The 23098-nt window shown below is 40.7% G+C and overlaps 7 protein-coding genes and 2 long non-coding RNA genes across 14 annotated transcripts in view; 3 read left to right on the top strand and 6 right to left on the bottom strand.

Moving 5' to 3' along the window:
* Positions 1-32: 32 nt before the first annotated feature.
* On the bottom strand, positions 33-1895 carry LOC116929353 (nuclear transcription factor Y subunit gamma). 3 transcript variants are annotated; one of them, XM_032936549.2, is made up of 5 exons: positions 1763-1895; positions 1320-1442; positions 931-1254; positions 348-806; positions 33-275 (listed from the first exon to the last, which is right to left on the bottom strand). In XM_032936549.2, exons 2-5 carry the CDS (start codon positions 1404-1406, stop codon positions 162-164), a joined length of 984 nt encoding a protein of 327 aa, XP_032792440.2. In that variant the 5' UTR covers positions 1407-1442; positions 1763-1895; the 3' UTR covers positions 33-161. The 3 variants fall into 3 exon arrangements, with proteins under 3 accessions (XP_032792440.2, XP_032792439.2, XP_045033782.1); XM_032936548.2 differs by lacking the exon at positions 1763-1895 and adding an exon at positions 1522-1693; XM_045177847.1 differs by lacking the exon at positions 1763-1895 and adding an exon at positions 1522-1663 and having other exon boundaries at positions 1320-1438.
* Positions 1896-2005: 110 nt separating this feature from the next.
* LOC116929358 lies at positions 2006-20064 on the top strand. Of its 2 annotated transcripts, none has more exons than XR_004397818.2 (6): positions 2006-2147; positions 2223-2318; positions 17746-18039; positions 18108-18298; positions 19670-19818; positions 19923-20064. It is a non-coding gene; the product is annotated as an uncharacterized LOC116929358 (long non-coding RNA). The 2 variants fall into 2 exon arrangements; XR_004397816.2 differs by having other exon boundaries at positions 19363-19818.
* LOC116929344 (toll-like receptor 4) lies at positions 3549-8686 on the top strand. The gene has a single exon (XM_045177843.1). It carries the CDS (start codon positions 4274-4276, stop codon positions 6893-6895), a length of 2622 nt encoding a protein of 873 aa, XP_045033778.1. The 5' UTR covers positions 3549-4273; the 3' UTR covers positions 6896-8686.
* LOC116929350 (UDP-glycosyltransferase UGT5) lies at positions 9247-11323 on the bottom strand. Of its 2 annotated transcripts, none has more exons than XM_032936541.2 (5): positions 11174-11323; positions 10238-11107; positions 9951-10173; positions 9660-9879; positions 9247-9564 (listed from the first exon to the last, which is right to left on the bottom strand). In XM_032936541.2, exons 2-5 carry the CDS (start codon positions 11066-11068, stop codon positions 9282-9284), a joined length of 1557 nt encoding a protein of 518 aa, XP_032792432.1. In that variant the 5' UTR covers positions 11069-11107; positions 11174-11323; the 3' UTR covers positions 9247-9281. The 2 variants fall into 2 exon arrangements, with proteins under 2 accessions (XP_032792432.1, XP_032792433.1); XM_032936542.2 differs by having other exon boundaries at positions 11170-11319.
* LOC116929347 (UDP-glycosyltransferase UGT5) lies at positions 12552-14598 on the bottom strand. The gene is made up of 5 exons (XM_032936537.2): positions 14464-14598; positions 13527-14396; positions 13240-13462; positions 12948-13167; positions 12552-12869 (listed from the first exon to the last, which is right to left on the bottom strand). Exons 2-5 carry the CDS (start codon positions 14355-14357, stop codon positions 12587-12589), a joined length of 1557 nt encoding a protein of 518 aa, XP_032792428.2. The 5' UTR covers positions 14358-14396; positions 14464-14598; the 3' UTR covers positions 12552-12586.
* On the bottom strand, positions 14930-16884 carry LOC116929349 (UDP-glycosyltransferase UGT5). Its single transcript, XM_032936539.2, has 4 exons — positions 15934-16884; positions 15651-15873; positions 15360-15579; positions 14930-15297 (listed from the first exon to the last, which is right to left on the bottom strand). The coding sequence occupies exons 1-4, from the start codon at positions 16762-16764 to the stop codon at positions 15015-15017; spliced, it is 1557 nt and encodes a 518-aa protein (XP_032792430.2). The 5' UTR covers positions 16765-16884; the 3' UTR covers positions 14930-15014.
* Positions 17653-19483, bottom strand: LOC116929348 (UDP-glycosyltransferase UGT5). The gene is made up of 4 exons (XM_032936538.2): positions 18644-19483; positions 18355-18577; positions 18072-18291; positions 17653-18005 (listed from the first exon to the last, which is right to left on the bottom strand). The coding sequence occupies exons 1-4, from the start codon at positions 19481-19483 to the stop codon at positions 17717-17719; spliced, it is 1572 nt and encodes a 523-aa protein (XP_032792429.2). The 3' UTR covers positions 17653-17716.
* Positions 20065-22193: 2129 nt separating the features above from the next.
* Positions 22194-23001, bottom strand: LOC123475287. The gene is made up of 2 exons (XR_006650290.1): positions 22865-23001; positions 22194-22789 (listed from the first exon to the last, which is right to left on the bottom strand). It is a non-coding gene; the product is annotated as an uncharacterized LOC123475287 (long non-coding RNA).
* Positions 22899-23098, top strand: part of LOC116935047 (netrin receptor UNC5C) — a 57269-nt gene continuing 57069 nt past the window's right edge. For both annotated transcript variants that reach the window (XM_045177841.1, XM_045177838.1), the window contains exon 1: positions 22899-23037. The gene's annotated coding sequence lies outside the window, so the exon portion shown is untranslated. The remainder of the gene's footprint in view (positions 23038-23098) is intronic.

Here is a 23098-nt window from a genome sequence, read left to right as displayed (position 1 = left end):
AACTATAATAAGTGCACAGAAGGTTTAAAAAGTTGGCCTTCAAAACATGTATTTCCCATTTCTAACACATCCTGAATGATGCTCAATCCATTAATTTGTACAAAACCATTCAGAAATCAAACTTTATAAAAGCAATGTTCCAAAACTTTTCACTAATAATACTACTCCTGTTGACCCTGCTGTGGGGCTGCAGCTTGCAAAACGATTTGTTGCCCATTTCCTGCCGCTCCAAGTTGCATTCGAATCATTTGTAGTTGCTGCGCGGACAACTGAAGCTGAAAAAGATAAAGCAAAAGTTGTTGGTTGGTTAATATATACATATACAACATAAAAAATCAGCTACATACAGGAATCTGCTGAATTTCCCCATTGGGACCAACAATTTGCTGCACAATTTGGATTCCTCCAAGTTGTTGCTGCTGTGTTTGCTGTTGTTGCTGCTGCTGCTGTTGTTGTTGCTGTTGTTGCTGTTGTTGTTGTTGTTGTTGCTGCTGTTGTTGCTGCTGATGTTGCTGTTGTTGATGTTGCTGAATATTTAATCCCTGAAGTGCTAACTGTGGAGCAGGTTGCTGTGGAGCACTAGGAGAATTTGTAATGGATATGGGATTTGCAGCAGCTGCTGCCTGTGGAGTTGTTTGAACCAACTGTGTTGCTGGCATGACACTTATAGTTTGAATTTGACCTCCACCTTGAACAATTTGAATAGTTTGTTGCTGACTACCACCCAAAGATGCAGACTGTGGCTGTTGGGTGGATTGCTGTAGTGCTTGTTGATTTTGCTGGGCAAGCTGAAGATAATATTGAACCTAATGTAAATACAGTGAGAAAACATATTGTTTAGTTTGAGTATGAATTTGACCAGCTGTTGCTTCCAACCCAAAAAAAAAAAATCTAAAATAATAATCAATAAAAAAGAAAATGAAATCAAACCTGGTCAGGAATGTTGGATGCAGGTCTAGAAGGAGTCTCCTCACGTGCCTTTTGGGGTTTTAATTCATCTCTAGGAACAATATCAATAAGGAAGTCAAACTGGTCATATTTGGAAATGGCCATAGCAATGTCATTTCTCTGAAGTGTTCTTCTCTTGTTGTCTTCTGTATGAATCCAAGCACGTAGTGTTAACTCTGTGATGAAGAGTTCAGCTGCCTTTGAGAAGAGAACTGGGGCTTCTGCACTTATCATTTTAACATCATCATCCAATTTCATTATCTTCTTGATTCTGGCCAGTGGTAGTTCTTGTTGCTTGAAATCATTCTAATTGGATTAAAGCAGAATTAGTGATACATACCTTAAGTTTTGAAAGTAGAAATGAAAAATACATTATTCAGAATTTTGATATCTTCAGCAACTTTTGGCCAAAAACTGTTCAATGCTTGGGTAGCTTCAGTTGCAGAAGTTTGCACCATTTTGATTTGTTGTCATAAAAGACACAGAAATCCTGCCTAAATGAGGCATTAAAAATACAATGTTGGTAAGCAATGGAAAAAAGATATATCAGAACTTCAAATTTGGCGTCTATACATCAGGAAATTTGCTGATAGGTGACTTCAGAAAGTGATTTTGTGATAGGAGGGCAAGCTACCAATGAAACGCCAAGACTGGACAAAGGAGAAGTGAGTGGATGGATTTCTAAACACCTCCCGCCATTTTCAATAACTAGATGCTACATAGCGATTTTGATATTTATACATAATTTTATCTAAACTATTTTGATTCTTTATTTAAAGTAATAATTACATTTAATGCATTTAAAAATCGTTACCTAAATAGGATGCTATCTAAAATCCAATGAGAAGAAAAAAACTTCGTTGTCGTCTGCATTCCGCTAGATGGCTAAATCCAAAGTGATGGGCAGCTTGCGTTCGCCACACGTGTGCGATTGCCTGTGTCTTCGGTTCATCATTTAGCCGCCTTAAACTACGCCACAGATTGTGAAATAAGTGGTGTCCTGAGACTCTTACAGTTGGAAACAATGATAACGTCAATGCCAAAGAGAATTTGCCTTTCTTGTTATGCTACCTGAGATTTCATAAAGAAATTTAAAGCGCAATTTGCACGAATAAACAATGAACTGCATTCCACGGAGGAAATTGTGATGGCCAAGGACGTCGAGACCGCGCCAACTAAAGCAGCCCTTACTTGATTTGGTAGGAGTAACTTTAGTTTAGCCTGATTAAAAAGACAAATGATTAATCTTTACTTAATATTTCAACGTTTTTTAGAGAAACTTTGGTATTTGGCAAAATATCTACGTCTAATTCGTCTGGATGCACTCAATCATAGCACATCCAGAGTCGCCTGTTTTGCCTGCTTGAAAGGTAGGAAAAACTACCCGCCATTTTTTAGCAATGCAAACGACGGCATGGTTAAGCTATTCAGTTAAGATCACCTTGTCGTCAAGGTCCTCTGTTTGTTTCCCCCTTTTACATTTGCCTCTGGTCTATTGAAAAGCTTTTTCTGTACCTAATCCAATGGGAGCACATTTTTGTGAAAAACCTCATCGAAAAAGCGTAAATAGCAGCAATTCGTTTTTGAAAAAAATGGGATACGATTTCCCTAGACGGCATTTTTTTTTTCTCACACTGTCTTTGAATCTATCGTTTGATGTCTTCTTTTATTTTCTTCTTTAAAGTATCCAGAGGCTTTTAGATTATTTTGGGAGTCTCTTGAGTCTCTGGTTTATGCAGACAGTTCAGACCGGTCGACCTTAAACTTGTAGCCCATCGACCATTTTGGTATAGGAAGCATGTTGGGTTCAAGGCCAAGGTCTTTCGGCCCATAAAACTTTTAACAGTTTGGCTATAAAATTTTCGCATCAATCCCATCTGAACGAAATAATACCATTTGAAATTTATCTTGACTAAAATCTTGTTGTTTTCTTCCCGGCTACATAGCTGCAGAAGTTTCGCATTTTTTTTTTTTGTTGGCTCATCATGTAAATCACTTGCATGCCCTATATAACACGTAATGTTCGTCTGCACGCAAATGACCGCCGGTTCACCTCTAACCGGCACAGTAATTTCTAAACGTGTGTTACTGGCCATTTGCCTCCAAGTCCTTTATGATTGCCTTTGCTTGGAATAATGGATTCGCCTTTTGCGGGGATTCCATGGAGTTAAATTCTAAATGGAAATGTTTTGCCCTTTCACTGATGACGGGGTTAACCGACTAGATATCGATTCGGTGAACGATTCTTATCGATTTGGCATGATTCATATTGATAGTTCCGTTAGAAATCGTACTATGCAAGTGCAGAATATACTTTTATTTTCTTTTAAACAATGGCGGTCGGGTTTGTTTTGTTGTCGGAAAGAAATAGCCTTTAGCTCTGTTCTCCGTCGCATTTTTTTTTTTCCCACCTGCAGGGGGAACGGCAGAAAGGTAAATAAAAACTCTGAAAACTTGTTTTCCCTTGGTCCCATCATTTGGGGAATGGTTGGCGCCGTAAAAGCTTGGGGGGGAAGTGAAAATTCCAGCGTTGCCAGTCTAGCGGTCTCATGAGTCTCGGACTAGAGCTTACTACCTAATACCTGTTCAACGGTGTTATTTTTTGTCTTAGTTGTTTCGCTTTGCTTGTAGCGACCGAACGTAGCGAAAGAGTTCTCTCTCTATTCGTGTGAAAGTAAACTAAAACTCCGAACTAACTGTACGTGTATGTATGCGTAGGTGAACCCGTGTCATTGGCCTGCATTTCGGCCGAATCACCTAGTTAAACCTATAAAACCCGAGTCACCTTCTTCATCCACTTTCACAATCAGCTGTGCAACTTTTTAACAGTTAAATCCAGCTGGATTTGCACTTAACTTTTATTGGCCACTTCATTCTTTTTAAAGAAGGAGATGCTGTCTTTTATTTTGTGCGAACTTTCTATTGCTTTTTGTTCGGCTTGACATTATTCCCTTCAAGGAAAGAATTCCGTTGTTTTAGCTCCTCAACTTGTGTGCCTCCGTGTATCTGGTGACGATTATTACCTCCGCCCTGTTTGCTTTTTTATAAGCCATCTCGCCCACATGATTGTTTTATTTTTCTGTGTGCGTGTTTTATTTGTATCGGACAACCATCGCATCGATTACTATTCAAGGCGTGTGCAGTTGACTGGCGCTCGCGCGTGATCTAACCTTGGATTCACAATGGCTTGACGATCGCTGTTTTGAAACTGCGTTCAGGCAGTTGGTATCTGGTTCTTGAAAAAGGAAAAAAAAAAAAAAAAGGATAGTCGTTAATTAGCGTTGGAAAATAGGGTGCTCGTACTGGGTTCCCAACAAAGGCCGCAATGGTGGTCCGATCCGCTGCGGAATTGTGGCTTACGACCGCCTACGCGTTGCGGCTGGTGGCGTTAGTGCTGCCTTTGCTCTCGTTCTCGACGTCCGTCGAATCCCATTTCGTCAACAGTAGCCTAGTGCCGACGCCGAGCGCCGTTCGCAATTATACACTCAATTCTAGCGATGTTCGAATGCTCTACGAAGCGGGCGATTGTGCGTGCTTTTGCAAAATGACCCGTGAATGGACAGTGTGCGTCGGCAAAGAATGCCTCCATGTCCCGCGTACCATCAACATTTACAATCGGCGATTGAAAGTCACGGGCACGGAAATTGCCACCATCGGCCCGTTGGATTTCGCTGGATATCCGGATTTATTGGAATTGCAGTTGGATGGCAACCTTCTCACAAATATCGAAAACGGAACGTTCGCCAATTTGAGCCAGTTGGTCAACATGAGCATTTCGTCGAATCGGTTGGCCTCTATCCAGCCGGACGCTTTCCGCGGTCTGGTCAGTCTGCGCTCCCTGCGGCTCATGAAGAACCGTTTCTTAGCGCTGTCTGATGTCGTCCCATCCCTAGTCCCGCTGACTGCCCTTCGATTCTTGTCACTAAGCGATAATACGCTGAGTCGAGTGAATGCAGCTGATTTCGCACCGATGCGCCATTCGTCACTTGAAACGCTCGATTTGAGTAATTGTGATCTCAAATACATCGGTTCTGAGGCTTTTATGCCATTCAAGAAGCTTCAGCGGCTGATACTCAGCGAGAACACAATGCCTGAAGATAATTTAATTTATTTGATCCACACGATGCGAGAAAGCGGACTTAAAGCGGTGGATTTGTCGCAGTTGCGCTTTGCTGGGAGTCCGCCTCGAACGCTGTTGGAAGCGCTGTCTCACACCGATGTCGAAGAACTCAATTTAAGTAAGAACACACTGCCCAGACTCAGCCCGAAAATCTTCCCTCTGATGCCTCATATTCGTGACCTGGACTTGAGCGCCTGTGGCATTATCACCATTGAGAACGGCACGTTTAGTCTGATGCCACTTTTAATGCGACTCAACTTGGCCATGAATGGTCTTGAAGATATCCCACCTGCCGTCATGATCCTTCCTCAACTCAAGTGGCTCAGCCTGAGCGGCAACTCCGGCTCCGGACACGACTATGGCGGTGGCGAGCTGAAATTGCAAGATGGCAATTTTGCCTTCATGTCCAATTTGACATATTTGGATCTGTCTTTTAACCGAGTAGGTCAAGTGACCCGGGAGATCTTTCTCGGACTCTCGCGATTGGAAGAACTCAATTTGAAGAACAACTCGTTATATCGATTGTCGGAGGGTTGCTTCCAGCCACTTACTTCACTTAAAGTCCTTCATTTGGATGGCAACGCTTTTGGCAAACAAAATTTCAGTAGAATGACCCTTGATGGTTTAAGCAGTCTTGAATATCTCAACATGGACCGGTGCAAGTTATCTTTCACCGATCAGGAAGCCATTTTTGCCGGTGCGCCTCGTCTCAAATACCTGAGCCTGCGTGATAATCAAATTGTTTCGTTTGGAAGCCGCAATCCTTTTGCGGACGCCACTAGTCTCGTCATTGTTGACCTATTCAAGAATCGTATCCGCGGTTGGGACAAGCAACTATTCGCCAGCTCACCTAACCTGGACGTGCTCAATTTGGCCGACAATCAAATCTCCCACGTATCAAAGGCTATGATGGCCGATATTGCCAATCTCTCTGAAGTAGATTTGGTAGGCAACCCCATCGATTGCGATTGTAATTTGGAACCTTTACGTCGCTATGCGCTCTACCACGAAGACACAGAAGAGAGCAATCTACTTATCAAAGCCGATCACTGTTCATCGCCAGACAAATGGCGCTTCTTTCCCATAACGAATTTTCTAGTGAGACTCGATCCCGATGATTGCCTCGATAACACGCAAGCATCCACAGATGACGATGACGATATTGATGACGATGATTCATTCATTGCGGGACCGCACGTGATCGCTCTCTATGTCCTGATTCCCACCGTATGCCTCTCGATATTGGCTGCTTATGCCATCTACAGGAGTCGTTGGATGATTCGTTATTACATGTTCCGCAAAAGGCTCAGTCAAACGAATTTGATGAGCTCAGCGTCCATGGCGGAATTGGAAGGCAATTTCAAGTACGATGCCTTCGTTTCCTATAGCAACGTGGATCACGCTTTCGTCGCAAGAATGGTGGGCATGTTGGAAAACGCACCTCCGCACTACAAACTCTGCGTTTACGAACGCGATTTTACCGCCGGCAACGTCCTCAACGATTGCATTATGCAGAGCATTGCCACCAGTCGCAAAGTGGTGCTCGTCGTTAGCGAGAATTTCATCCAATCTCATTGGTGTTTGTGGGAATTGCACCTCGCACAGCATTCGCTGCTGGAAGACAAGAGAAACGGCCTCATCTTGGTGGTTGTTGGTAAACTGAAGCTCAACCAGCTGCCTCCGACGTTGCGATTTCTGATGAAGACGCGGATCTATTTAGAATGGGATCTAGATCCGTCCAAACAGCGAGTCTTTTGGGAACGACTCCGAGATGCTCTGGCTCCTTCCGCCTCACAGAAGAGCATCACTTTATCGAGAGCTGCATGACCCTTCTTTTATCATTTTTTTTTAGTATTATCTTTTCATTCAACCCATAATCTCGTCATGCTGTACATAGTAATTTTATCGCCATGTTCGTAAACTAAAGAGAAGAATATCGCTGGAAAAATTTCTATCGGATCGCTACATGCAATATGAGACATAGTTTAAATCTGATTTTTTGTAAATTCGTTGCGGATAAATGAAAAGAAGAAAGAAAAAAAAAGCTTCAGAATTTCTATTTTATTTTTTTGAGCTTTCCATTTGCATCCCCACGGCGCACCTTCTACAAAGATCTCGCTCGAGCCGCTAGCCATGTTTTCGACAGGTTTTTCATTTTAAATGTGTTTCTGCGAAGTGCCCCACCCCCCCAAGTTCGACATTATGGAGCGATAGTAGAGACAGACTGTGAATGAAACCAACTGGACACTGGTAAGGTGACAGAGATCTTGAGCCTTCACTTTCGATCGGTCTAATTTTTGAATTTGCAGACGGGAAAAACTTGGTCCTCTCATTTTGGCATTTCTAAATAGTATTAAAACCGGTCGCGAAAAGTTTCTCCTTCGAGGCAGATGAATTTTTGTCCGTTCTGGCTATAAATTTGACTCTTTTATGCGCCGAAGAATGTTGTAACCAGTTGTTAGCCGCCTTGATAATAAGGCTTGCTCCGGGAAGGTGGACGAAGAAGCACAAACAACTGCAAGATTTTTCTTCCAGGACGTTCAACTGGTGTCTCGCAAATCGTAAAAATTCCGTTAGGCATTTTAGAAACTGACCCTTTTTATGCCAACTACAATAGTAGTATTTTCTTTTGTTTTGTTTTTTTCTTGGCTTTGATACTGCATCCATCTAGCGGTGACGACGTAGTACTTTTTCTGATATTACCTTCCTTATTCCTTCAATCACTGGATACAAGAAAACACTGTAAAATATTTGAGTTTTCTAATAATTTCCTGATGTTCCTTCTTGTATTTCTACATCATTTTTCGTGGATTTGTTGTTTTACACTGGATCCTAATTATCCTACTCCTCTATCATACGCCCCGCATAGGGTAACACTTTGCTTGTTCACCAGCATGGACTTTATTTTCTTGTTTTCGTTTATCCCCGCCAAGCGACCGTTCGAAACGGGTCGTGCCATATTGCAGCCTGTCGTGGGGGATTCCCTGGCGATCCGGGGAAGTCCGGACATAGTTTCTAAAAAAAAAAAAAAAAAAATGGTCTGCTTCCAAACACACCGTTTTTTCGCATGCCTTAACGGTATCGAATACGAGCAGTTATTATAAACTACAGTCAGTTAATGAATCTAATTCACTGAAACCGCGACCGCATTCCCGTTGGTTTGAGTCTCACTTGCTTTACTTAAGCACCCTTGCTCCTGGGTTTTGTTGACTTGGTTTTTACCCTTTAAAGCGTGTAATCGTGAGTAGAAATTGGAAAAAAAAAAACTGGAATATTATTATCCTCTTTCGTGGTTCCACTTGAATCAGTAAATAGAATTTTATTGCAAACGGTAGTACAAATGGTTAATAAATTTAATTAACCCTTATGTTGTAACGTGCAATAATTTCCGCGTAACCTGTGTTGACCAAAGGGAAATTGTGATTTTGTAATTTATTTGACTGCCAGTTTATGGCATGATACCCAATTTTTAATTAATTCAGCTATGTGCTTCGTTGTTTTTTTAATTGTTTATGTTGTTTATTGAATTTAACAATTTTCTTGGCTAATGCTTCCATAACTCCATTCTTGTCATCCTCGTCACAGCATTGATCAATATTACCCCAGAAAAACAGATTACCCGCGATCTTCTAAAGTCAGGACAACATCTGCAACACTCACGCCAACATTAACGAGACGATCGGATCATCAAACCAGCATTACCTGTAGAGTTGATGATCAAATCGCTTCGATGTTATTCTATAACGGTCAATGTGTAGGTGATGAAACATAAGGTTCTATCGCTTCATTTTCATACTCCCTTAGATTTTTACTGATTAAAGAAAACACTTGAAAAAATAGAGAGCGTTGCTGATGGTAACTTGCCTAATCGGATCACGGGTAATCGTCTAAACGGGGAAATTGGTCAACTCTAGGGTTTATAAAAAAGAATGTAGACAACATTGCATTAGCCAAAACTGACAAAACAGTTTGAGTTTTTACAAAGAAATGTTATGGTGAAATCATTTTTTAACAAGTTGTGAGTGAGACATTCATGTCGCGCATCAGATGCCATCTATTGTGCAGCTATGGAGGAATCATTTAGCATTTTATTTTACTTATTATTTTTTTCACAAGTTAAATTTTAAAGTAAATGCCTACGCCATCTGTATGTGTAGTTAATGAAAACCTGGAACACATTGAACTGAAAATTATTTTATTGAAGTAAAACATTTCATGTTTTTTTTAGTTTTTCAGATGTGCGCTTCCGATAGCATTGTAGTAACGTACGAGTAAGCATGAAAACAATCAAAATAAAGAGGCTTGCAATTGAACCCAAACAAAATGCCACATCAATCAAATGACGTTGATAGAATGGCATATTTTTGGAGGCCAGTTGAAGGTGTTTAGTGTCTCCATGACGGATAACGTACTCGATCCAGTAGGCAGCTACTTCTTTACCGGGCATTATTTCGTCGTGCATCAGCTGTGACCATTTCGTTACATTCGCTTTTACGCTTTTTTTTTTTGTTTTTTTTTTTTTGTTTTAAGGAAGGAGGCAAATTTATTAGGTTATGGAAATTTGTTCTTCGACATGAAGTGTCTTTGATACCTTGGGTCATTGATGAGGTGTCTAATAGCTTCATCTAAGATGCGGTCGTCCACTTCATTCCAGTCAAGTTTCAGGCCCCATCCGTCTCGAACAGCTCGTGCTACATTAGCTTGTTGATCATTGCCAAACGGTAAACCAAGCAATGGAACGCCATGGTAAATTGATTCTTGCGTACCGAGCATACCACCGTGAGTGATAAAGACCCGGGCATTCGGATGTCCTATCGTGTAAAATTTGTTTAAACATCATTGAATGAGATAGTTCCCTTTGTCACGCTATTGTTTTTTGTACCGAGGAGATCTTGTTGGGGTAGCCAATCGACCATCATGATATTGGGCGGAATGTTGTCCGGAATAGCAGCCTCCCATTTCCAAATCACTCGCTGGGGAAGTTTAGAAAAGACTCGCATAAAAATGTCGACCAGATCTTGTGGCATGGACGACACCGAGACGAAAGACCCCAGCGTGAAGACGATAAAACCGTCTTTAGCTTCGTCGGCAAAGACTTTGAATTTCTAAATTATAGTTGAAATATGGTGATGTTCTATCGCGGTTATTATAAAAAATATGTTTGCGTACCGGTGGAAGTTGTTTGGCCGGCCGGGCGTGAATCGCTCCAATAGTCAAGACTGTCGGAGGTAAAGAGCGCGGCCAATTGGTGATTGCGTGGGCGTTGGAAATGTAGAGGCTGGCCTCTCCTTCAACTTCTTTAATAGTTTTAACACCTGGAAACTCTCGTTGAATGATCGCGTCTAATTTTGCTATAATAAGAATATTTCGCATCAATTTCAGCGCTTCTCCCAACACAACATTGACGAATCGCTGAAAGAAATTCATGTGATTGTCGAAATCCAGCGGCATGGCAGGAACTGAGGCGTATTCTTTAGGTGCTCCCATTGCGTCCAGCGTGGTCTGAAGAGGTGATGAAGAACCGTGAATGACGAATGGAATTCCAATGTTATGTATGATTGGATAGATGAATTCATGCCCGAATGCGTCAACAATGAACAAATCGACGTCACGATTTTTAATGACGTTTTGAAATTCTGGATTTGTCACCGTTCCCTCGCAAGCGAGAACGGAAAGGTCGGTCATGATGCGCATCATTGTGAAAAATTGTTTTGATCCTTGTTTTTGCATACCAAACCAATCGATGTCGATTGTGTCAACTTTCTGCGCTATCGATGCCAGAAATATTTCTGTGGCGTCTTTTATTGTTTTTGTGATTCCTTTGTATGGTGAGAATACGGTCACGTTGTGCCCGCGTTCTGCCAGTTCCTCTAGTAGCGGCATGACGGCGTAAAAATGGCTCTTGGCCCCCGCTGGATATAGCACAACGATCCTCTCTCCCATGCAGCTTTCCGTCGCCAAAGCAGATAACACGACCAACGTAATTAATTGAAGTCTCATCGTGTTACGTATTGAACTAACGATAATTGTGATGACAAGCTAAAGGGGGACAGTAACGTAAATTTGTTTAAAAAATCAAAAGTAAAAAGAATAATACATACATACTTGATGAGCCTTTCCAAAGTGAAAGACACCAGTGTTTAGCTGACTTGATTGGTTCTTTAAGAATTTTGAATTAGACTGGGGACGATTTATAAGTACAGGTTATGATGGATCTTGTTACTTGCCCGTTTGGTTGACCAAAAATAGATAACAATGATGAAGCATAAAGTCCCACTGTATTTTAAACGCAATATGATATCTGTTATCACATAGCACGTTACAAGGGGACCTTTGCTAGCTGCATTGAATAATTGGGTTAACAAGCCGAGATTTCTGTTCAATCGTTACATTTCGAACATTATGTTCCTATTCTTCTCTGAAAGCTGAAAAATAAATATAATCTGGAAAATAATGTTGGAAAACTAACGATAACGCCTTATGTAGCTTGTCGCCTATGACCGTTACCATTGCTAGCATTAATGTAATGTGTTTTATTTTTGCGTGTGCTCTTATTAAGGAAAATGGTCAACACCAGGAAAACGTGAATGTAAGTTTCCTTATTAATTTTTTTATTTAATTTAAATAAGAACCTTAGCACAGCGTTAGCTACAACCGTTTTACAAGAGAATTCAGTTTATTGTATGTTTCGAGCTCTTGCCTGATAACCATTTACGGGCTGTGAGGCAAATGGTGGCGATGAACAGGTACGAAAGAACAAACGCAACGATAAAGGGAAATAAGGCAACGTCAATCAGATAACGTTGATAAAATGTCATGTTTTTGCATGAGAATTGGAGGTGTTTTCAACTTCTTTTCCCGATATAATTTGATCTTGCATCAAATGTGATACTCGAGAGTCATTTGCTTGGACACTGAAATCAAAATGGTTGATTTCTGTTCATGTTGAATGAAAAAAAATAGAATTCATTGCAATGTTCACCTTGGGTCGTGATTAGGTAATTTTTAGTTTATTCCAATATGCTGTCGATTTGGTCCCAGTGTAGTTGCCATCCCCATCCTTCGCTTTTAATTTAAGCAACATTTCCTCTTCTATCGTTTCCAAATGGCAAGCCCAACATTGGGACTCCGTGGTATGCTGCTTCTTGAGTACCCAACAGCCCACCGTGTGTAATGAAAAGTCGTGCGTTCGGATGTCTTATTGTTAAATTTTAGAACTTTAAAAAACTAAAGATGTAGGATAACGAAACAAAGTAGCAGCATACCAAGGAGATCCTGCTGTGGCAGCCACTTAAACATCTTGAGTGAGGCATCAGGCATTTACGTCATAGATCGCAAATCAGGTGCCATCTGTTGTGCAGCTATGGCGGAATCATTTTGTATTTTTGTTTTACTTTTTTTCTTCTTTTTTTTTTCAAATGTAAAATGTTTAAGATAAGTCCTACGCCATCTGTATGTGTAGTTAATGAAAAACTAGAACACATTGAATTGAAAATTATTTTATTGAAGTAAAACATTTCATGTTTTTTTTAGTTTTTCAGATGTGCGCTTCCGATAGCACTGTAGTAACGTGCGAGTAAGCATAAAAACAATCAAAAGAAAGAGGCTTGCAATCACTCCCAAAAAAAATGCCACATCAATCAAGTTACGTTGATAGAATGGCATATTTTTGGAGGCCAGTTGAAGGTGTTTAGTGCCTCCATGACGGATAACGTACTCGATCCAGTAGGCAGCTACTTCTTTACCGGGCATTATTTCGTCGTGCATCAGCTGTGACCATTTCGTTACATTCGCTTTTACGCTTTTTTTTTTTTAGAAGGTGGGGGAAAACTTATTAGGTTATGGAAATTTATTCTTGGACATAACGTGTCTTTGATACCTGGGATCATTGATGAGGTGTCTTATAGCTCCATCTAACACGTGGTCGTTGACTTTATCCCAGTCAAGTTTGAGGCCCCAACCGTCTCGTACAGCTCGTGCTACATTAGCTCGTTGATCGTTGCCGAACGGTAAACCAAGCAATGGAACGCCATGGTAAATTGATTCTTGCGTACCGAGCATTCCACCGTGAGTAACAAAGACCCGGGCATTCGGATGTCCTATCGTGTAAAATTTGTCAAAACAACATCGAATAAGATAAGTTCTCTATGACTCATAATTGTTTTTTGTACCGAGGAGATCTTGTTGGGGTAGCCAATCGACCATCATGATATTGGGCGGAATGTTGTCTGGAATAGCAGCCTCCCATTTCCAAATCACGCGCTGAGGAAGTTTAGAAAAGACTCGCATAAAAGTGTCGACCAGATCTTGTGGCATGGACGACACCGAGACGAAAGACCCCAGCGTGAAGACGATAAAACCGTCTTTAGCTTCGTCGGCAAAGACTTTGAATTTCTAAATTATAGTTGAAATAAGGTGATGTTCCATCGGGGTTATTATAAAAAATGTTTTTGCGTACCGGAGGAAGTTGTTTGGCTGGCCTGGCGTGAATCGCTCCAATAGTCAAAACTGTCGGAGGTAAAGAGCGCGGCCAATTGGTGATTGGGTGAGCGTTGGAAATGTAGAGGCTAACATCTCCTTCAACTTCTTGAATAGTTTTAACACCTGGAAACTCTCGTTGAACGATCACGTCCAATTTTGCTATAATAAAGATATCTCGCATGAATTTTAGCGCTTCTCCCGACACAACATTGACGAGTCGCTGAAAGAAATTCATGTGATTGTCGAAATCCAGCGTCAAGGTAGGAACTGAGGCGTATTCTTTAGGCGCCCCCATCGCGTCCAGCGCCATATGAAGAGGCGACGAAGATCCGTGAACAACAAATGGAATTCCAATGTTATCTATGATTGGATAGAGGAATTCATTGCCGTATGCGTCGGCAATGAACAAATCGACGTTACGATTTTTAATGATGTTTCGAAATTCCGGATTCGTCACCATTTCCTCGCAAGCGAAAACGGAAAAGTCGGTCATGATGCGTATCATTGAGAGAATTTGTGTTGATCCTTGTTTTTGCATAGCGAACCAATCGATGTCGAATGCGTCAATTTTCTGCGCTATCGATGCCAGAAATATTTCTGTGGCGCCTTTTATTGTTTTAGTGATTCCCTTGAATGGCGAGAATACTGTTACGTTGTGTCCGCGTTCAGCCAGTTCCTCTAGTAAGGGCATGACGGCGTAAAAATGACTCTTGGATCCCACTGGATATAGCACAACGATCCTCTCTCCCATGCAGCTTTCCATCGCTATAGCAGATAACGCGACCAACGTAATTAATTGTAGTTTCATCGTGTTACGTATTGAACGAACGATAATTGTGGTCACAAGCTAAAAGGGGACAGTAACGTAAAGTTATTTTTAAAAATCAAAAGTAAAAAGAAAAATACATTCATACTTGATGAAAGACACGAGTGTTTAGCCGACTCTGTAAGAATGTTGAATTAGACTGGGGACGATTTATAAGTACAGTTTTTTATGGTAGATCTTGTTACTCGCCCGTTTGGTTGACCGATAACAGATGACAATGATGAAGCATAAAGTCCCACTGTAGTTTACGCAATACGATATCTGTTATCACATAGCACGTTACAATGTGACCCTTGCCAGCGGCTTTAACTTATTGCGTTAACAAGCCGAAATTGCCGCCCAATCGTTACTTCTGGAACATTACATTCTTAATCTTCTTCTGGATGTTGGCTAAATAAATGTAATCCGGAAATGATTGTTTTTGAAAACTAACGATAACGTCTTATGTAGCATGTCATCTGTCACCGTGAGTCATTGCTAGCATTAATGTAACAGGTATTTTTTGCGTGTTCTTGTGGATAAAATTTTTAAACATCAGGTTACGTGAGAGCAAGTTTCCTTATTAATTTTTTATTCAATTTTAATAAGATCCTTAGCACAGCGTTAGCCACAACCGTTTTAAACGGTTACAGAAAGAATTTAATTTATTTTATGTTTCGAGCTCTTGCCTGAAAACCATTGACGGGCTATGAGGCGAATAATGGCGATGCACAGGTACGACAGGACAAAAGCAACAATAATGAGAAATAAGGCAACGTCAATCAGATAACGTTGATAAAATGGCATGTTTTTGGATGAGAGTTGGAGGTGTTTTGCTCCACCGTGACGGATGACGTATTCTATCCAGTAGACGGCAACTTCTTTTCCCGGTATAATTTGATCTTGCATCAAACGTGACACTCGAGATGCATTTGCCCGGACGCTGAAATCGGTTTATTGAATTTCGTGTTTAATTTTAAAAAAGGAAATTATTGCAAAGTTTACCTTGGGTCGTGAATGAGGTAATTTAGAGTTTTTTCCAAGACGCTGTCATTGATTTTGTCCCAGTCTAGTTGCCATCCCCATCCTTCGCTTTTAACCTTAGCAACATTTCCTCTTTGATCGTTTCCAAATGGCAAGCCCAACATTGGGACTCCGTGGTATGCTGCTTCTTGAGTACCCAACAGCCCACCGTGTGTAATGAAAAGTCGTGCGTTCGGATGTCCTATTGTCAAACTTTAGAACGTTAAGAAAACAAGAGACGTAAAATAATAACAAAAGAAAGTAGCAGCATACCAAGAAAATCCTGTTGTGGCAGCCATTTCACCATCTTAATATTAGGCGGCAAATTTGAAGGTATTTCAGCCTCCCATTTCCATATCACTTGCTGTGGAAGTTTTGAAAAGACTCTGATGAAAGAAGCAAGCGTTTCCTTTGGCATCGATGAAACGGGAACGGCCGATCCTAATGTGAATACCACTAAACCTTCTTTTGCCGCATCAGCAAACTCTTTTAATCCCTATAAAATTAGTAAATATAAGAATCGTTTCAGCTCACGGCTTTCTGTTTTGCCACATACCTGTGGGAGTGTTTTGGCCGGCCTTGTGTGTAGTGCTCCTACTGGGATCATGGCGGGTGGTAGCGAACGCGGCCAATTAGTCATCGGATGACTGTTAATGATGCAAATACTAGCTTCTCCTTGCACTTCATCTATGGTTCGTGCTCCGGGAAAATAGTTTTTGACGATAACATTTAAATCGTTTTTAATATAGTACTCAACAATCAAGTTCATAATTTCGGTGGGGATAATGTTCATCAGTCGTTGGGTAAATGTCATGGGAGTACTGAAATCTGTTGTGGGAAGCGGAACGGAGGCGTAATCTAATGGTGCGCCCATGGCAGCCAATGTGTTGGGGAAAGCCGAAGATGAACTGTGAGTTACGAATGGCACTTTGATTAGGTCGAAAACGGGGTAAATGAATTCGTGAAACATGCCGTCTACGATGAATAAATCAACTTGTCGCTGTTTGACAATTTCTTGGAATTCAGGATGGCTGAAAATACTGTCACACGCTTTTAAAGACATGGCTTTCACGAAGGTCATCATGCTCAAAAATTGCGTCGTTCCCTGTTTTTGCATAGAGAACCAGTCTACCTCAGTTTCGTCAATCATTTTGGCGATATCTGGCAAGACTATTTCGTGGCCATTGTGGACGTCTTTCGCGATACCTTTGAACGGAGAAATGACAGTCACCTGGTGACCCCTCAGTGCCAGTTCTTCGACGGCAGGCATGACGGCCAACATATGACTCTTGGAGCACACTGCGTATATTACCACAATATTCGCACTGCTACAAGTCTGGATGAAATAACCCAGTAAAACTGATGCTACCAATGCGCCTATTCTCATCTTGATGGATTCAGTAATTGAAACTGTTATTCTATTTTACGTTTTTGGGAACAGATGACGAACGGGCTCATCTGATTCTGGACTTCGGAATAGCACTGCAGTCATTTTTTTGTAGTGCGTTCAGAAACAAGCCGTGAGATATCTATGCCACATAATAGGTTAACACCTGTGTAATGGGCTTATCAATTTCCAATCTCTGCGTTAAGCCATTAGAATTCAAGCATCATCACAATGAGTTTGCATTAACTCAACGGTGTGCTTATTTTGTGCGTAAAGGTAATTCACTGGAAATGAATACGCTTTAAATCTTTCTAACATTCATATTTCCTTTACGTTAGGACAACGAACAATGAAATCACGGTTAAGTAGGGGGGAGCTCATCAGGTTTTTTCCTGGACCGCACTGTGTGAGTTTAGTACTGCAAGGATACAGCCAATCTCCCCTATCTTTATTGCGAGGTGTTTGTCCTTTTTTTAAAATCTCACTTGCCTTGAAATTGTTTGTTCTCCGAATTGCAATAATCCGTCCTGTCTTTAATCTTGAATTTAAACCCTCTTTTTTTTACAATTGATAATAAGAAACTTCTTTCCAATTTCATTACGTGCTTATGCAAAGTGCGTCACACATTTATGCAAAACTCGTTCGTTTAAACAATTACCCACTTAAAGAAAAAGCAGAAGAAAATAAAATTATTTGTACATCACGTCACGGACTTTGAAATTGAAGGGTCGGAATTTGGAAAGGAAAGTCGATAGACAGATAGCCAGGGAACGAGATATGGTGTACATTATCAGTGTTGAAATCCAACGATTTTTCCATTTTGGGTTATCGTTTTAAGTGCGACGACCCCGCAACTCCAATTTTTGGTGCGTTTAAACAAAACTCAAGTTTTTCTGTTTAGAAAATGTATACGTTGTTTTGCTCCAAGTTACACAATTTTGCAAGCACGCAACTAATGGTGTTTTCTTTTCAATTTCATAGGCAAAATACGTTCATATTTCCAAACGAAAAAGCGGATCACGCTGTAAATGAAAATTATCATCCCAACCGATATCCCAGCTAGAAAGAGAACAATGTCGACGAGATATCTTTGATAGAATGAAACGTCTTTCGATGCCACTTGCAAATGTTTGGTACCGCCGTGACGTAAAACGTGTTCGATCCAGTAGATGGCCAAGTCAGTGCCCGACACCAACTGATCGTGCATCAACATGGATAACCTTGAAGCGTTTCTCCTGAAGCTGCAAATATTTTTTTTTGCTGGGAAGTTTGAAGGTAACTATATTTATACTGATTTTAGCGTGTACCTGGGTTCGTTAATTATTGTTATTATTGTATTGTAGAGTAGGTCTTCATCTATACGATCCCAATCAATTTTCAATCCGAATCCCTGTTTAATGGCCATGGCCATATTAGAATTTTGGTCGTTACAAAAAGGAAAACCGATTAAGGGCACTGCGTGATAAATCGCTTCCTGAATGCCTAACATCCCACCGTGAGTCATGAACAGCTTGGCGTTTGGATGCCCTATAAAGTAATTATTTTTATTTATACCTGCCTAAAACAAATAGAGGTAAACAAATTATTTACCAAGAAGATCTTGTTGTGGAAGCCAATCAGCCATCACTACATTAGGTGGTGTGTCCTCAGGAACTTCCCCCTCCCATTTCCAAATAACTCTTTGTGGAATTTCAGAAAATACTTTCAGAAAAGTCTGAAGAGTGACGGAGGGTATCGAAGTTGCCTTTATCATAGATCCCAATGTGAACACAATGAAACCGTCATTGGCTTCGTCTGCAATTTGTTTCAATTGCTGTTTATCCCTTATAAATGTAGTTAATCTTTACTCTGGAATTGGAATCTTTTTCGCTTAAATTACCGGGGGTAGTTGTTTGGCTGGTCTTGTGTGAACGGCTCCAATCGGGATCACAGTTGGGGGTATTGAGCGAGGCCAGTCGGTTGTGACGTGACTGTTGACTAGAACGAGACTAGCCTTTTTCATAATGTTAGCTGTTGGACTAGCGTTAGGAAAGTCTTTCTTCGCGTACGCATCCAAGACATCGAAAGCGTAAGATTGTCTCATTGAACGGAACGTCTCAGCCATTCGGATGTTGAATAGACGTTGCCCGAAAGTCATCCGGTCATCAAAGCCTGTCATTGGGAATGGAATAGCAGCGTAATTCAAATCAGCCCCCATGGCTTCAAGGGCAGCTGCTGCCCAAGGAATACCCAGCGAAGAACAGTGAAAGATAAAAGGCACTCCAAGATGTTCGATAATGGGGAATGTAAGCTCGCTTACAATAGCGTCGACGATCACCAAGTCAATGTTGCGCTCCAGTAGAATCGTTTGAAATTCAGGGTGTGTCATAATTAGCTCATAACCGAATTTGATAGTAGGAGGAAGAGACATCATCATTGTCTTTAACTGAGTCAGGCTGTCTTCTTTTTGAGTTTCAAACCAGTTCACTTTGACGCGTTCCAGAATTTCGTCGATACTTGTGATTTGGATTTCTCGGATGTTGTTTATTTTCGTAGCAGATTTATAGCCGGAAATAATTGTTAAATTGTGGCCTTTTTGGGCCAATGCTTTCACGACAGGCATTACTGCTAACTTGTGACTTTTCGAGCCCAGTGGAAGCAGTACGAGAATGCGCTCTCCGAAACACATGAACGGGAAGCACACCACAACCATAAATCGTAGCCAATTTTGAAATTTCATGTTTTCACTAAGTGATCTCTGTGGTTGAAATTGATAATATCGACTAACATTTAGTCTGGGTCCGTACGGTATAGCGGCATATTCAACGCGTGGAACTCAGTTATCACATTCCACCACAAACTGGACTCTTGCTCTAGTGGTTCAGTTGTCATTTTCTGTTAACATTTTAATTCTTTATTTTCTTAGATAAGCAATTCGTTGTGTACAGTCCTAGAGTTCATCGTGTTAGCGCTGATAGCATCGTCGCATGATGCAAGCATCACCTGTGTTGGTATAGAACGTGGATAATTTCATTCTTTAATAAGTACCACACGTATATCTTCATATTATATTAGGTAATTTAATATTTGTGCGGAATAGTGCTTTCATGGCCAGCTCTTCAAAACATGTTTACAAGTTGTGGCATTTCAATAACAGTTGAATTTAATGGCCTTTTCAGTGACCTTTATCCAGGCAAGGTTAAGGTTAAATTGACCTCGCGCTTGCGATATAAAACAGCCTGTGTTCCAGCAAGATTCATTGCAGTCCCACTCGACTATTCTCTGGCTAAGCATCGAAATCTTCTACAGCATTTCGAAAAATGAATCCTTCTTTGGTAATAAAATATTTTGTTTGGTAGCTTGCTAAGTGCTTGATCTAATCATAATTTTGTTTTCTTGGTTCCAGGTTCTTCTGCTAGTGTGTTTCATTCAAATGGCTAGTTTAGGTCCCATCGTCGAGCCTAGGCGACCACAATATTTCGCCCCGTTACAGCCTGTCGCCTCATCAAATCACTTTGCTGAAGCGGATGATTTCATGCGAACCCATGGTGTCACTGGCGAAGAAATCCAGGAGTACAACCGAATGAGTAAGTCAATAACTAAATGCTGCAGTTATTATCAATTCAATTGTACTTGTCGTATAGGTGGTTTCAATCCTCCAGCTGGTACTGATATGGCAGAAGAACGTTCCTTTGGCTTGCCTGATGCGATAAAATTTTGGAACTGGAGCATGTTTGACAACTTTCGTCAATGGGTTACTGGTCGCCGCCAGATAGTGACAACCAATAGCTCGCCAGTGCTAATTAGTCCATACGATCGTCAAGCTTCCACGATCTCCAACATTCTTCCTTTGCGATTATGAACCTCATTTTCTGTTAAATAAATCTTTATCGTTGAAGATAGTCGTTCAATTATTTTTCAAACAAATGTAATGTAAAATGTAACCTGTTCTTTTCAGAGAATGAAAGATGTGACTGTTGGGCATTTGCCAACAAAGATTAGATAGGCTGACCGTTAGGAAACCGGAACTAAATATCACCAATAAGCATCTGACTAGTATGCAGCTGAATGCCATTCTAATAAATAATAACGACGTTACTAATTCATTTTTTTACTAGTGAAAATAAATTCATACCTTGGAGATTCAACTGGCAATAAATGAAACGCCTTAAGTGTTCCAAAGCTTCCCACTTTTTCACAGGCGATTTCGTGACGTTCGTGCTGGAAAAACAAGACAACTCAAAACGGATACTAATTGGGTAAGGTTATTTGTTAAATGTTAGCTAAAGATTGTGTTAGAATGGAATAACAATTTTCAAGTTTAACTTCCCCTTGCCGATCGTCTGCTTGAATCGTTCAAGTTTGCACACACCACATTCTCCGAAACCTGTTGTAGCTTGTGTATTCTGCGCAACTGGCCTTTTTAATTATTAGATAAAACCTGCTAGTTTCCATCGGATCCGTTCTTTGCCGGAGGAGAAAGGCTTGACTTGATTTCAAGCAAACCTGTTAGAAGCTAAAAAGATTTTATCTGTCTGCTTTCGACTCACCGATCACCTCTTGGCGCTTTCGCAAAAGGAGTTTTTCCTCACGACTTCAGTTTTTGTTTGATTTTTTTTCCTACGGAAAATATCACCACTACGCTCACCTCACCGCACGGTATAACCAATAAGATTTGAGTTATTAATTTTCGCTTAATCCGTTTTCTGTCTACTGCAACGTTTTTGTGCGAACACTTCAAGAAGGTGTAAGACGCATTGATTCGGTTCTTGCAGACCAGAGTCGGCGAACGCAAGAAACAAAATCTGAATTTCATTTTGGCAGTTCAGTAACCTCTTCGTTCGCGATGTTGACATCAGTTACTTCAAACTGGGATCCCTTTTGTTTTAAGGTTACTTATCTCATTGACCGAGTTCCTAAAATAATTTTTTTTTTTACGAAATCCATGGTTTACTTGTCCGTTAGGGAGTGGTCCTTACCACTCAGCAGATGGCGTTAAACACCCGGTGCAACCGGTTACAATGGTCCAGTTCCAGTATCATTATCCCTGAATTTCCATTATTTCCATATATTGAAAGTCTAGCTATTTGTACCAGTGATCCACATGTATGGTTTGTTGCAGACTTTTGGTTCGCGCAGTTCAATTCGAAATTTCCTTGGAAGCGGTTCACGTAAACTTGGTTTCAGCACCATGGATCCTGGATGGGTAATTAAAATTAATGTTTTAGTCCCTATTCGAAATTCGCGCAATCAGTAAAACATGCTATTGAAATAGGTTTCTTTTACTTTGCTGGTGGTATTGTACACTCGCCCTGATTTTTACCATAAGGTAAGAAACAACGTTTCGTCTAAATGAATTCAAACTGATTTGAGCATGTTTAGGGATACTGTTTCATCCGAAAAATCCTGAAAATAGTTCAATGAACTGAACTCTTCCATTCCTTTTTTATCGTTGATGCTTGCCACTCATGGAATTACGTCTGAGAATTGATGGCGTTAGTCAACGAAAACACAATTGCAATCTACCCGTCTGGTGTGCCATCTTTTCTTTTCCAATGGCTCGTTGATCCCTCTGGTCGTGAACAGTTACTTTTTTTCAAATTTCTTTCAGCCAAAACTGTTCGAGCATACGGGAGAATAAATTTAGTTTCAGTTATCAACATATTTTTCTATTTGTCATTTTTTTTTTGGGGGGAGGAGAGAAAAAACAAGTAACTGGAATTTGCAATGGCCTCTGCTTTGTTTGCCCTACATTTTTATCCAGTTACTTTAGACAACCAAAAAAAACAATTTGGGTTTCCACTTTTCTGACGGGCATGGTTGCTCTCAAATTTTGAATCTTATCAGATTTACCAGTTTAATACATCAGCACGTCATGGAACAAGTTAGACCTGTTTGAATTAAGAGGAGGAAATCACTTTATTGCTGCTGCCACCTTGCGGGGGTTTAACCAACCTCACGTGATGTGTCAGTAATCGACCATTTAGTTCAAGACCACGACCTACGAATGCTGATTCTGAACTCTGACGATTCCGAAGAATGAAAACTAAATGAAAACGAAACCATATCAATGTTTTAGCATGTTTCACTAACATTTTATTGTGTGTTTGCTGTACTGTACCTGTTATCATTTACGGACGAAATGGGTTAAATCTATCCACGACAATTGACTCTTTTGCTGCTCAAAATGTGGTTCACAATGTGGCCTAATCTTCACATATCGAAGCCATCATGCATCCTGCAGATTATTCAATCAACCCTTTCGATTAGGCGGCACCAACGTCGATGTCTGAGGTAGGTGCTGATTTATTTGAAAACATTTTCATGTGTAGGAACCAAAAAAAGTAGGACACTA

The sequence above is a fragment of the Daphnia magna genome, linkage group LG8 (genome assembly GCF_020631705.1).
Source record: "Daphnia magna isolate NIES linkage group LG8, ASM2063170v1.1, whole genome shotgun sequence".
Classification (NCBI taxonomy): domain Eukaryota; kingdom Metazoa; phylum Arthropoda; class Branchiopoda; order Diplostraca; family Daphniidae; genus Daphnia; species Daphnia magna.
The sequence above is the reverse complement of the archived record's forward strand: the minus strand, read 5'-3'. Positions and strand labels throughout refer to the sequence as shown.